The 15,865-nt window shown below is 35.7% G+C and overlaps 1 protein-coding gene across 5 annotated transcripts in view; it reads right to left on the reverse strand.

Annotated features, from left to right (window-relative positions):
* Positions 1-15,865, reverse strand: part of osa (trithorax group protein osa) — a 97,673-nt gene that overhangs the window by 56,929 nt on the left and 24,879 nt on the right. For all 5 annotated transcript variants that reach the window (XM_090113671.1, XM_090113670.1, XM_090113669.1 and 2 more), the window contains exon 3: positions 10,423-10,572. In XM_090113671.1, the coding sequence (XP_089969797.1) occupies positions 10,423-10,572 (150 nt within the window). The remainder of the gene's footprint in view (positions 1-10,422; positions 10,573-15,865) is intronic.

Raw genomic sequence — 15,865 nt, forward strand, 5'->3', positions numbered from 1 at the left:
AATCATTATTAGACACTGATGATTAATAAAATTTAAAATAGTGTTTTTTCTTAATATGTGTGTGTATGTATTATCTTACAAGTGCAATGTATGATACATAAAGACATTTTAAGTTTGAAAAATCAGATGTTTTGCGCGAAGTGACAGTAGTACCCACCTCAACGCTTCGCTTATGAGGCGTGCAAAATAGATTCGCTATAATGTACAACAGAACAATACATTAACTTTATATCTCTATTCAGTTCAATAATTGCCTTTACTATCTCGGTTTCAACTTACATATGAAAAGCATAATATGATTTTATGATAATATCAGCAGTTAATTATAATAACTACTTAATGTTTTTATAGCTTACTTGAGTCATTATCTTTAAATAGCGCTCAATTACTTATAAATAGTTACATATTCTATTAATAAAACAATATACGTGTACGTATTTATCTAACGCCCACATAGACTGGGGTAGAAGCCTTTGAAAATAATGAAAAGATAAAAAAAATCGCAGTCGGATGAAACCCATTAGAAAAGGAGGGGAATATGATAAAAATGTAAGGAAAAATAAATTACGGTCAATCCGAGTTCGGGAAGCGGGAGGGGGGAGCTTTTAAGAGAAAAAAATGGTTTCTGTCGATTTCCGACAAAACTACAAGTCCTATAGAAAAAAGTTCAATGGCAAAGTTGTAGGTAATTAAAAGTTCTACAACTTTTGTATTCACAATTTTTTCACATAACCTAAAAATTTAGGTGAAAAATTCAAAAAACCAAGTTTTTGGTCTTTTATTTCCATCTACTTCAAAATTTATTTTTTTTCTACGAAATTTGGTGGAAACTTACTTTATTATGTCCCAAATACACTGTAATTTATTTGATTGAAAATATTTATTTTTTCGCCTTATTTTGAATTAATACCAAAAAAACAACCTAATTTTCAATCGAAAAGTCACCCGTCAAAATATCAGCTTTTTTCAAAAACTTGGGGTGCCTTTTATTCATTAAAATCTCTACTTTCATATGGTGTAAAAAAAAATAAACACCACCATAGTAAATGTTCTCAGGAAATGCATACAAACAGTGTGATAATAAGCTTTTACTAAATCAGGCACACTTCTTGAACTCTATATCTTCTCTTGTATCGGCTTTTCGGTAATATTTCAAAAGAAAAATAATTATCTGTTCTAAGTTTAATATTTTACAGCATATTCAAAAGCAAAATGATGTCGATAAAAACATTTCAGGTAGTTCGAGAAGTGTGCCTGATTTAGTAAAAGCTAATTTTCAGACTGTTTGTATGCATTTCCTGAGATCATTTACTATGGTGGTGTTTATTTTTTACACCATATGAAAGTAGAGATTTCAATAAATAAAAAGCACCCCAAGTTTTTGAAAAAAGCTGATATTTTGACGGGTGACTTTTCGATTGAAAATTAGGTTGTTTTTTTGGTATTAATTCAAAATAAGGCGAAAAAATAAATATTTTCAATCAAATAAATTACAGTGTATTTGGGACATAATAAAGTAAGTTTCCACCAAATTTCGTAGAAAAACAATAAATTTTTAAGTAGATAAAAATAAAAGACCAAAAACTTGTTTTTTTGAATTTTTCACCTAAATTTTGAGGTTATGTGAAAAAATTGTGAACACAAAAGTCGTAGAACTTTTAATTATCTACAACTTTGCCATTGAACTTTTTTATGTAGGACTTGTAGTTTTGTCGGAAATCGAGAGAAACCATTTTTTTCTCTTAAAAGCTCCCCCCTCCCACTTCCCGAACTCGGATTGACCGTAATTTATTTTTCCTTTTATTTTCATCATGTTCCCCTACTTTTCTAATGGGTTTCATCCGACTGCGATTTTTTTTTGTTTCAAAAATTATCTACTCTAGTCTAACAATACGAATATAGAACACAAAAATTCGTCTAACTCGAAGCATTTAATAATCAAATGAACATTGCAAAACTTAATACCGACATTAAAACAATAAATAACACGAGAACCCATTCATAAATTGAGAATAAAATCATGACAGACCAAAAGCGAACGGGAGCTTTTCAGTAACAAATTCAAATGTATTATTTTGCGAGGTTCGCAAAAGGGAGAGAGCGTTATAATTTATCTAGCACGGCAGTTCCCGACAACCCCCACGCTACAAGTCTACAATTCCATAGCGAGCGCTGACTGCGGCGCTCCGGCGAGCTCGACTTGCTGGAATCTAGAACATTTCGCAGTATTCTACGCTCCCAACAGCCGCACTCCAGCGATAACTCGCTCTTTATACTCCACAGACACTAAAGTCGCTTCTTACTTGCGAATACGAGTTCCGACTGAATGACGAGATTAAATCGAGTAAAAGTTGTTTAATGAAAGAGCGATCGCGACTCGACTGGCGTATAAAGGAAACTCATTATCGCGGGGTAAATTCAAAATAGTCTTTCACGTTCGACGTTATTCATCGTTAATTTTATGTTGCAAATAATATGTACCGTGAAAGGTGTATTTCAATACTGTTTTGCATAAAGTAAGCATAGAACTTCGTTATAATTCGAGCGACTAATCGAGGCTCTGACAAATAACGTGTCTCGACAATAAAATAATGTCTAAAGTTTTTACTGACGAAGCGAGTGTGGGGCTAGGGAACGACAAAGCTGTCGCACACAGCGGCGTTCTGTGGGGGAATATAAAGCGGGCCGGAGCCGGCCGGCAGAACACAATATCTTGTCAGGCGCTGTCCACCTTCGAGCCACAATCCAATTTGAGGATCCTATATATATCTGACTCATCGCCGTCGGTCGCTCGCAATAATGTTGTGATAAAGAATAAAATAATTAATCGAGATATCGATATATAACATAAAGCGTCGACAAATTAAAATCGAAACCAATTTATTAGGACATTTGTAATAAAAGACCGATGTAATTAATGTTGTTTCAGTGCTAGTCCAGTAAAATATAATTAGTGATTCCTCATTACGGCGTGGCATGGCCCCTCTGGACGTTCGTGCGTCTGCCGGCTTATGGTTATTAATAACGCCGGCCGCCCGGCCCGCCCCGCACCCCCTCTCGTCCCCCTGTTCGCCCGCGTTGCTGCACGTCTGACATTTTAATTCCGGAGCCGTAGCTATATGTCCCTTGCGCGCCTTCGCTATCGATAAACATATTTTTATCGATATTTTCTTTCCCAGACTATCAAAGTCCATTATCAGAATCTAGCGATAGATGCAATAATAACAATAAAAGTGGTAAAAACCCCGCCTCGTTTATGTCTCTATTCGACGCCAGCTATATTAAAACATTCAATTGCAGCTATGTTCATAAAATAATAGAGGCCGTAATAAGAGAGTCGTCGCGTCGGTCGGTGTACGTTTGGGAACGATAAAAACGTTTACAATAGCATCGAGCGAGGCCCATGAACATCACTAGCTACAAATGCTACAATGGCGGTCGGGCGAACGCAGGTCGAGCGCAACATGGCTGCCTGGTAGGCGGTTCGAGCGAGCGAGACGGCGCGACGACCGGGTAGCGCGCTCCCGCTCGCACTCGCACGCAACGCTCGCATCGATCTCCGCTCGCTGTACTCGCCCCCAGCACCAGAAAGGCGGAACTAACAAAATTACAAAGCGCTTTCGAGCCGCTAATCATAAAATAAGATACGACGTTTCATTTCGACCGTACGACTCTCGAGCGATCACGATGCTGGAATGGTCCTTGACTCTCAAAATTCTCCACTGACATCGTAGAGTATTAACCGCGCGTCGCTTCGAGTTTTGTATAAGCTCGGACGGAGTTTTAGATTTATGTTTTCCCTTCGTCGTCGAATTGAAACCGTTCTAGTTCTTCGGTCGGAGACTAGCACTAGTATGCAATTTAGTAATAAAGTCTAGTAAATTGCTGCGCTACAAGACAATTGGATTAGCCAGTACAAATGTTAAGGGAGTTGGAATTTTTAATTACGTTAGTTACTTTGATTTATAAAGAGAGAATTTCTCTCGGTCGAGCGGAGCAAAGACATACAAAAGCAAATTTACGACACAACGTTTGTAGCGCACCGTTTGAGTTGAAGTTAGCATAAAGTGCAACTGGGACTTAGTTTAATTCAGGATCTGTAGAATCGACAGTGCGCCCCTCGCGGCTCAAATGTTCCGTGCATTTCACGATATCTGAGTGACGTTTAATTTTTGCTCCCCACGAGACGTGCTCGTAACATAAAAAGGTTTTAGATATCGCATGCCACATTTATCTGCATGCTACTCTTAATGGCTAAGCCGAAGTCACTTTACATATTGGGTACATTTGTATTTCCTATGTTTTTGAGGAGATAATATGCAAAATAGTATTGTGATAAATAATTTGCATTAAGTAAATGTCTTAATTTATTTTTTACCCTAGGAATGTAGGTATCTAAATTATAAATAATAATTATTCGCATGAAAATTAAATGTTTATAAAATTACCTACTAATCAACCAACCCCATTCCTTCGGATTGCAGTCAATATTTGCTTCAACAATTCTTTCAAATAGTCTACTTGATAAGTTGAAAATGGCGTAAACTAGAGATAAGGCTCTTAAAAATACGTGCGATAGCTCATTTGATTCGGAATGACGTCTAGAAAAATGTATCGGAAATGTTTATTAGCACACAAAAAATTGCAAAAGTTATAGGCAAATTAAGTTTCAAAAAAGTAGGTATTTCGTTTATTGTTAATAACTCCGAAATTATTAACAGTTCAGAAATTTTGAAAAAAGATTCTTAAAGAGGAGGAAATTTCCAACGAAAATCTCCCGACTCCCGGAATTCTATCTCCATTATTTATAATTTTAATTTAACGCTGAAAATAGCCCTCCGCGCGGCATTTTTAGTTAGCGCGCGCGGCTTCAAAACCGAGCACGTCACACTAATTATTTTTTTTAAGGTATTAAATATTAATTTAAAAATTTAAAAAAATTATGGTGTATTCCGAACACTTCAAAGAATTTGCTCCCGTTGGAAATTTTACTTAAAGTTAATTTTTCAACAAATTAGACAAATGTTAACTAACGAAATTTTTTTGAACTTCCGTCCTTATTGCACATTAAAAAAAATGTTTAAATAATTGTCGGTAAAATTTTTCACTTCGTGGAGACCTTCATATAAATATCCTTAACAAGATCGCGCCATAAAAGTTTAAAAAATTTTATTACTTTGTTTATAATAATTTTTTCAAGTTAAGTAATTTGAACAAAAAACTAGAAATTTCTAGTTTTTTGTTAACTTGAAAAAATTATTATAAACAAAGTATTAACATTTTTTAAACTTTTATGGCGCGATCTTGTTAAGGATATTTATATGAAGGGCTCCACTAAGTGAAAAATTTTACCGACAATTATTTAAACATTTTTTTTAATGTGCAATAAGGACGGAAGTTCAAAAAAATTTCGTTAGTTAACATTTGTCTAATTTGTTGAAAAATTAACTTTAAGTAAAATTTCCAACGGGAGCAAATTCTTTGAAGTGTTCGGAATACACCATAATTTTTTTAAATTTTTAAATTAATATTTAATACCTTAAAAAAAATAATTAGTGTGACGTGCTCGGTTTTGAAGCCGCGCGCGCTAACTAAAAATGCCGCGCGGAGGGCTATTTTCAGCGTTAAATTAAAATTATAAATAATGGAGATAGAATTCCGGGAGTCGGGAGATTTTCGTTGGAAATTTCCTCCTCTTTAAGAATCTTTTTTCAAAATTTCTGAAATGTTAATAATTTCGGAGTTATTAACAATAAACGAAATACCTACTTTTTTGAAACTTAATTTGCCTATAACTTTTGCAATTTTTTGTGTGCTAATAAACATTTCCGATACATTTTTCTAGACGTCATTCCGAATCAAATGCACGTATTTTTAAGAGCCTTATCTCTAGTTTACGCCATTTTCAACTTATCAAGTAGACTAAAAACACAGCTAAAACGACTCATACTTTTCAGCTCAACGAAAAAAGAGCAAGAGCAGCGGCGAGCACGCAAAAGTCTAGTTTATCATATAAATCGCATGGACGGCGGGCAACAGGACGAGGCGGCATGCAAATGCAATTCAACATGTGCGCTAAGTCTCTATTATACTGTCGGCACTCGGCGGCTCGGCCACGTGCGCCCCATACGTACCTACGGAGCGCGAGAAATATGTAAATTGAAGGAAGCGTGCCAAAAACTCTCAACCCGCTACGTGTATTTGGTGCAGGAACGCCGCGCCGCTCTACCGACACCTCCGACTATCGTGATTATTCACAAATGAATTAATCGTACACACCGACACCATAGAGCTCTATGGCATTGAAATTGAATTTAACTTCGAATGAAGCAAGATATGCGACTTGGGCCATTTAGCAAATCGGCAAGAAATTTCGTTAGTTTTTTCCATATCATGTCTGAATAGATACGTAACATGAAATTTTTACAAATTCCCCTCATGATGACACACTGAAGTGTAAAATATATTCCACTTCTATTCTGAAGTTAATAGGTATCTTGCACAGTGCAAAAAAATCTTACAAGACCTATCATCAGGAACATCGTTCATCATCTACCATTAAATTCATTAAAAGATGAATAACGCCGCGCAGGAATCTATGTCGATCGTTTAAGTACAATTTATTACCTACCTAGTTACCTAGTAAAAACTAAAAAGTAAATCTACACTGAATTAAACTCACTTGCAAAAAAACTTGTAAGAATGACGTTCGAGCGTGTTGCAAGCATAATCGCTTATCTAGAAATTACGTCAAGGTTGTGGTCAACTTGGTAATAATTTCAAGACCAATTATCGTTAAATTAAAATAAAATGTAATATAGCTATTTTTAACTGAAGCGTGAAATCCAGTTGTGACTGATAAATAATTAGATATAAAGGAAGCTTAAGATTGTAGCTGATGTCTGCAGCCATGTGTGGATTAATAGATAAACTAATACTTTAAAAAAATAATACTTAAAAAAAGACATAGGAAGATATATCAACAAGTAAAATTTTAGAACCTAGCCTAAACATTTGCTACTGCCGGCTTTGTGAAGAAAGAATACTAAACCATAGACCACAATGCACAGATTCGGGAAATTTCAGATATGTCAGAGATCTAAGTTCAAAATAACTAACATTATTATTAGAGGAAGGACAAAGGTTGAAACTAAATTAAATAATTGGTAGAAACATGATATTATAATATTGCAGTTTGAATATAATAGAAAAGGTAAGTAAAAATTATTATAATGACTTCGATAAAATCTATCTTGATATTAGATAATAATAATCATAGACTATAATTTGTTTTAATTGTGTTATGGAGTTTTTTTACTAGGTATAGTCAATAACGTTCAATCATTAGTATGAATCAGCAGATTATCTATGAAAACGCTTTTATAACCTAATTTATCAATTCATTGATATCGTTCCAATTCCATTTACAATACGTTTACATTTTATTATTTTGATATCACTGAAGGGTCTTCAGGACTCACATATTAATATATTCCGAAGTCGCATTCGGCAATTAATATAAGGTCTTGACTAACCATCTCTAACCGTTTCCAGTTACGTACGAGCTTGTTCTTATTAAAACCATCCCACAGTAGGATAACACAAGCAGTAGTTAGAGGGGATGGTAATTTTTAAAAATTGCGTACGCCCGCCAGCAGTTTAACGGCTGGCGATAACAGTAAAGTTCATACTGAAAGCATTCACCGAGTCTCGTGGATTATTCGACCATACCCATCGCATATTCGGTAGGTGCAATTTCGTTAACGTTACAGATTTCCATATAAAATAACGTGGCCGCGTTATGGCGTTCAAAAAATGTGCGGCGATGTTTAAACGAATACCTACTCTTATTATCATCGTGTAGGTAAAAGTGTATATTATTTGATTTCTTTATAAGAGATGATATTATAAATACAATACGTTATCACAATATTTCTAGACAAAAATAAAAAGTGCATGGCAAAAAAATACACATTACCGAGTCAATAGAAAAAAAAAGTGTAACTTATATAGGTAAACCAGAATCTGATGGCAATTAGGGAAATCAAAATTTTGAGTGTGCAACCCTAGGGAAAATGGACTGAACGATCTTGATACTGCTTATTTTTTATTTTGTCCTCGATATAATTATAATGAATTAGTCACATTACATAAGTGGACAATACTGTACTTAATAATGAGATATCCACTTAATATTATGTAGGTACATACTTACATGTATAATATTCATATTTCTTTTATAAAGGTAATACATAGTATTATTATTTACACATACCTATATTTGAATATATCATTATCATTATGCCATGTGAAAATATGGATGTAATGATAATGCAGATCGAAACTAGATTGCTCATAATTTTTTATAAAATAAAATAAAACTATGTTTATTTTCGTAAGTTGTACAGATACACACATTATAAAATTGACTTGGACAGCTTGGACTTGACGAATAATCGTATTGGAAACTCCTGTAATAAGTTTTCATAAAATTATATTGTAATCAACAAACAATATTATAGTTACCTACTCATAATATTTTTAATTTAAAGTATCAAAACGGGTATGTCCAATTTAGCAATAAAATCTACAAAATTGAAAATTGTGATGTGTTTGACCCTTTTTCATCGAATATTTTTCTATACACATTGTAAACAACACCTCTTGCTTGTGATCGCAGCGGCTTTTTCGACATTTTCGAAGATTTTTTATACAAAATTCTAAAAATTATTCATCAACTGCGAAGTAAACAAATAATTTGACAACCAATTTGATAGTTGTCAAATAAAGTTGCCACATGAAAATCTTTTATTTCTTAAATATAAATTTGCCATCAGATTCTGGTAGACCTATACCGACATTATGGCAGTTAAATTATTCAGCATTATTCATATTATATGGTAATTAGTTGTATTTTTTCCTCGCGCTGTTTACGTCACAGTAGAGAGCAATAAGTGCAGACCTTGGCCAAACATAATTAATATCCCACGGTTAGTAATTTGTTTATGCCTTCACTAGTTGGTTGAGAAAAACATCAAAAACATAGATAATATTATGCCTTCTTTGAATATTGAATGGAATGTCTCTACTTTTAGCAGAATAGCCGACTTCAGTTGTATTTTAATTGAACAGTTAAAATTTATGAGTACATACGTCACACCGCACACGGTTATTATTTCGTGATCTTTTAAAATATGGAATAGAATGTTATTGTAATTTTGAACAGACAAAAACTAATTGCATGTACATCACTGGTAGAGGTTAGTTATCATAAAAATTAGTTTTAATTCGAATCTTCATGAAAGGCACATTATTGTAAACATCGAAATAATACCACGATGGGAATTTTTAAAAGCGTGGTTTTAAAACTTAAGAAAATATTATGCTGCGCAATAGAGGAGACATAAAAAATATTACGCAGCCACTTCAACTATTCAAGTTGCTCACTTTAACTACGGACCTTTGAGAAGTATAGGTTTTTGTTTCTACAAACTATTTATTTGTAAGTGTTTTACTAGAAATATATTCTTAGTTTTAAACTTGGTCACCCGTCTTCCTAACATTTTTATGGCGGAAAAGTTTTATATTGCATTGTAAAGAAGCCATGTACCTTTCTACTAATAAGTAATAATGTCATATAACAGCTAACTATTGCATTCTATATTCATCTTTATTTTACTGCATTTTGATAAAAAACCATTTCTCTATAATTTTGCTTAATTTAAAGTAATTCAAGAAATTACAATTTCTGGATTAAAGGGCTAGAAATCACATAGCATTCTGAAGACCTATCAAAATTTAACCACACAAGAAAAACAGTAAAGTACCTATTATTGTGGCAGTATTTCCACCTTTCTATTAATAAATACGGTAAGAACTCTAATCATTAAGAATTTTTTGATTGTAGGTACACGGAAAAGGGTCAAATGTACATGAAGAAATACCCGAGAACCTTTGCGTGCAGAATGATCACTAAGGAAGAGCTACTTTATTAAGATTTGCGAAAAGTGTATACCTACCTACTGTATTTGCATAATTTTGATAACGTGTTTCTCGCAACATTTTAAGATTTTCTAACAAATTGTTTTATCTATGTAATTCAAATATAGACTAAATTGAACCGTGACCTTTCCTAACAAGAGTAGGCAAATGATTAAGTATACTTCAACGGATAACGGATTAAGGTATTACTACATTATTCATACAAGTTTCGAACATTTTACACCTACAGCCTGATTCCGTGACTAGTCTTTAAAGCCTCTAAATCTATAGATAGGTACTAGCATATAACCAAACACTAGATTTCCAGAACCAAACACAGATAAAAATATACTTCACAACACAAACAATTGAAGAACAAGATATAAAGATCCATTTCCAAAATATTCACACCTAATCGCTCTATTTCTAGTATAAACTGACCTGGTGCGGTGGCTGCGCGCCGGGCGGCAGGTGCGGCGGGTGCTGCGAGTCCTGCGTGGGCGAGAGGCCGCCGGGCGCGCTCTGTGCGGTGCCCGGGCTCGGCGCGCCTTGCGGGTGCGTCGGCTGCGGCGACCCGCCTCGCTCGTAGCCCTGCGTTAGTTTGATGAATTATAGTGAGTAATATTTATGGGCGGATGCACAATTTCTGAATAAATCTATACAATCTATCAATGACAAATCAATAAGAAATTATTTAATTGTCTAATAGGGACGTTATCATCAAGTGGTTTAACCTTATTGTTATACAAATAAATTAACAATTTTCTTTAGTATATGCATAAAAGCAGTATTTTTATCGCACGTTGGAATTGGAAGATGCGATGGATGATTGTCTCTTCATGTACAAACGCCATACATGTTTTAGATATTTTAAATTTTATGTATACAATTTGTATGTTTGAGTATAACTATGTAAATGTATGTCCTATTTCCTAACCTATGTTATTTAATAAAGATGGCAATATAACTTATCTATAAGATCAGTGACTATTTATTGTTTAATACCCAGTTTGTACATTAAATAAATACGAGTAGGTACCTAATAAATTTACGCTCAAAATCGAGGATGTTATTTATGTAGGTACTTATTTAGCATAGACACAAGTCTAGAAATTTTGTCCCGTCGGGTTCACTAGACCCGCACGAATTTTGCACAACAACGTGGGAAGTTGTTTATTGAACTCCTACAGAACTAAGACCCGTCCCAAAACATGACTGAATACAATTTATATTTAGACGTTTATTCCGAGAAGCGTCACGGAGAACCACAAAATCTCTCGACTAATATTAAATTAATTGCAAACAATAAAACGACTACGCGTATGACGTAACAACAACAACAGAGCAAACATTTGCGATCTTTACGTCGGCATTTAGAATAGATTCGAGTTAATTGGGCAAACGTAATAGTAGCTCAATTAATCACACCCGACGTTTGTCCTTGACCGTGAATCGAATGAATGAACCGAATCATTTTTATTATCTCAAATTTATTTGTGACGCTTATCGATTCCGTTTTTGTTTACGATTTTTTATTCATAGTTAGCGCTGCTGAATGATTTCTATTATTGCGATACAGATAATTTTTTTTTTTTATTGAAACGAATGCTGCAATTATGCTCATTGTTATGTATTGTACCCGGCACCCGCCTACATTACAAAGCGTTTATTTAAATTGGTTGTTTACTTTCTTAATTACCTATTCGATTTATATACAAGTCCAAAAGTTAGCCGTATTACATGTAAGAAAACACTTATATGCGTCCTGGCTGGTTATTGCGATCATAATATGAATTTGCCAGTCAGTTCAATTTACGGCGTAATCTGCCTGGAAATAATAGGTCATAATACGGCCCCAGAACACCAAATAAGAACATACGGCAAGAATCTCCACCTTGTATCCTAATTAATACAATAATAAACACATATAACACCTACCTATCACACAGAGCTCGCCTCGGAACCAACACATTATCTCTCGTTCCGGTTTCACGCAAGAAGCAATCACCGAATCCATAATTAACTCGCACAATGCTTAAACTAAAACTACCCACCGTGATAGAATCGTCTGATAAAGTCTGATAACAGAACGTTTCATTACACCGCCGAGCGGGCCCGTAAGCCCATCACAAAATGAACCCACGATATTACCTCCATTATTAGCAATTACACGGAGTGCTACGCGTAAACGTTGAGGCCGATAAAACTATTTTGTGTCGTCACACGTATATTTTAAGCACCAAAGCACTTGTTCGGTACATTAGTTTCTAATAAACATGGTTCAAACTATTCCAAGCCCTGTAAACCGTAAACTTTATACATACGTTAGATCACTTGTTTGTATCACGTTGTAAATATATCATTTATCAAGAAGATAATAAGTTCCTTCTGAGTATTGAACATGCAAATGTACGTTTGTTTACTTCCCAGCAGCTGCCTGTTCCCCGTATGTAGCACATCTATCGCAATTTCAAAACAAATTACTTCCAGTTTCATCCTCCAAACGGCGCTCACCTTTCTTGAATCAATAAAGCGTGTAAAGTCATTGAGCACAAGTGACGCCCTCGCACAAACAACAGATGGAACAATGGCACACGTGGTGCACGCTCGTCCTTGACCGTGCGTGCATTATGCACTCACGAATAAGTGCACCAATCTATGAGGCGGGCACCAAACCGCGGGTTATAAATAACGCCTTGTTACCGCGCTGTTTAGCCGTCGATCAGTGAAGTTGTGAGGCGCGTGTTTTGTACATTTATTACACCTATTGATGGGTTAATAGCTAATAGTAAACTAGAAGTATGCCATAAAAAATTAAGGATTGTCGAGATAGCATGTGCGTTAAAGTTAAATGTTTAACGTTTGAATCCTATGTCATGGATCATTCATTTTTTAACAAGAAGATGTTGAATAAGCTCTTGAATTACAAAAGAGGGATGACATCGAAATAAAATATATTGATAAATTCCAACAAACTGAGTACTGCGCACCACAGGCACTTAGTATTGGGATTAACGCAGTATTAAGTCTAAATATGTTAGACAGAAGGCCACGCTACTTAACCTAGGCTATAAATAGAAAGTTTTTCGCCCTTCCAACGGAAACATTTCATTCCTAGACTAAAATACTAGGAACTCAGCTCGCCCCGTCCAGTGTCGTCATAAAAACTATGTAAAATGCGAACGTTTGACATTCAGCAGCTGGTTTTAGTTTTTTTCGATTAATTTCAAGAATTCATACCTAATGTAAATTTTATATAAAAATTTTGTTGACTATTTTTAAAACTATGTATTCTGTTTGTTTATCACGAAAATGTTCATGTAGTGGCGACATCGGCATTTAATTTTACATCAATCCTAAGAAACTCGTATACCATGATAAACGATCAACATAATATAAAACGTTACATGTTGTACGTGCACAAGAGAAAAACCCGAGCTCGATAATATGCCGACATTTCGGCCAGAAAAACCAGCCCAAGGAGATAGCGAAATCGCAATAAGGAGAAAAAGCCGAGACGATATAATTCGCGTCTAATTCATTCATTACGAACGTCCTCGACACAGTTCGCGGCAGACTCATTGCATCAATCGCACAATGCTTTCACTCGGCAACTAGTTTCCGCGTCACGTTTCAAGGCTAAACCATAGATAACGATATTTACCACACAGACTCAAGATGACTCATTCGCATTTCCCTTAGTGTAACACAATTGCACGTTGATACAAATTACCGTCTAAACTATGTGACGTCACGTACTCCTCGACTCCACGTTGGATTTATATTGTTTTGTGATTACCGTAACACGACCATGAAAGGCAAGATGTGATCATCCGTGTACACAGCTTTGTGAGTAACTCTTAACTCTTCTGCGATATTATTATTTATACATAATATTATATAATGTAAGCTTCTATTCATAAGACTGATCCTTCGTTGATCCACTTGTGTAGAAAATTCAATTCAGAGCGGTGTTTTAATCAGCTTATAGAGGAACTGATATAGCGGACTTGGCGAAAGAGCCGCCTTAGGGTCTCCTCATCGTAATTGGATACGCAGGCCTCATTTACAGGTAAGCCGAAACCTATTCAGTACCTGTCGATACGTATCAATCTAACGCCGTCATTAGCGGAGGTCGAGGGGCGTAAAGTGACGTCATAAAAAGATTGAAAGCTACTTCAAAATAAACAACGTTCCGAATCTGTATGTAAGATAAAGAAAGTGGGGAGAGAGAGCAATAAAAACATTTTATTGTATCGTAATCCGCAGATTGAACCTTTACGACGAGTGTTATTTAACAATCCGTGTCACTGGAATAACTTTAGAGAGTGTGGGTGACGGGGAGGCCGCCAGCCAAAACAAAACAAAAAAGAATTCCAAGAACTTTCGCTGAATAATTTGGTGGTAAAAGTTTTTTCGTTTTGAGGTAACAGGAAATCGGTACTAACGCGTAGTTGAGTTTGGCCGTGTTTCAGTCGTTTTAGTCGAACCATCCGCGCCGGTCGCCAACCAATCCATCAAAGGAGGGTGACTGGTTCGGGGGGTGGGGGTGGCGAACCCCCCTTTACCCACATAAATATTGCGGGTAGGTGAGTACAAACCCTTTGACCGAGTTCTGTTTACTTTCGTTTTCGCTCAGCTGACGGGGACGCCACCCCGCCTCTTCTCCACTATTATTATGATAATTAGAGAGCTATCAACTTAATGTTTCACTAATTACATATACCAGAACCTCGTGTGAAAACGTCGCTTATCGAAACCTTGACATTTAATTAATTTGTCAATCAAAACGTTAGATAATAATTTTGGACGCGATATCAGTTTAGCCTAATTTGATAATGTTTTGTTTATGTTTATCATAGCTATCATCTAACTTCATGTTGTAGTGATATTGTCTGTGCGTAGAGCGGTTCCGTCCCGTCCGTTCGTGAGTCTCATAAAACTTGCGGGGTGGCTGAAGCCGTTCCGTTACCCTTGATTACGGGTGTGTAGGTGTTTTCTAAGGAGTACTTAAGGTTGCAGTGGGTTCGGACGCGGCAGACAGGGCGCAGACGTGCATTATTAGGTGGGTGGTACACCCGCGGGTGGTTAGGAGGCAGTGGGGTACGTATCGTACGTCATCACCTGAGGCGCGCCCTTGAAAACGTCGTCGCATTCATTGCACCCGGATGCGGCCCGGATTCCCGCGATACCCGCATACAACAGATCTCGCCTAACTATCCGGCTTTCGCAGCTACTCACTCGCGGCATCATATCAAATACCCAATGTCAACAAACCTTACCTACTTCGTGTTGAAGTTCTATCCGGTTTTTATGAGCGAGCTTTCTTTTTAGCGTACAGTGAATGATTTACAATTAACAAGCAAAAACAACACATTCCTTAAAATTTAGACAGATCGATTAAAACCATTTAGTATGTATTTAAAAATATATATCTTCCCGTGTCTAGAAAATCACATTATAACTTCGAACCTCGATACATAGTTCGGTGGATATTACATATTTCAACAAAAGCAGTAAGAGACAATTGGAAATCATTTAAACACAACAGTCCACTCAACTTATATAATATGCGTACGTTCTTAATCCAATAAGATTTATAGCTTATGGACTGTAGCGAACAATCTAGTCTGAGTAGCAACTGGCAACCGATCATTAAGGATTAATGCTTTTCCAATGACAACTATCTATGGAGTGCAATTTTATAAATCACTATCTCTGTAAAGAAACAGCCGGTATCTTGTGTTGTGCCATACGATGGAGAATAAAGAGGCCATTAAGAGGCCTATGGATTTTAAACGAATTAGTTCGGTAGTAATGATATAAGAAATATACCATCTTATTTTTTCAAAATAAAAGTGCGTTTCGTATCATTTCCATTACA

The sequence above is a fragment of the Colias eurytheme genome, chromosome 20 (genome assembly GCF_061535395.1).
Source record: "Colias eurytheme isolate Ceu_HAF_F1 chromosome 20, ilColEury1 Martin Lab GWU primary, whole genome shotgun sequence".
NCBI classification, from domain to species: Eukaryota; Metazoa; Arthropoda; class Insecta; order Lepidoptera; family Pieridae; genus Colias; species Colias eurytheme.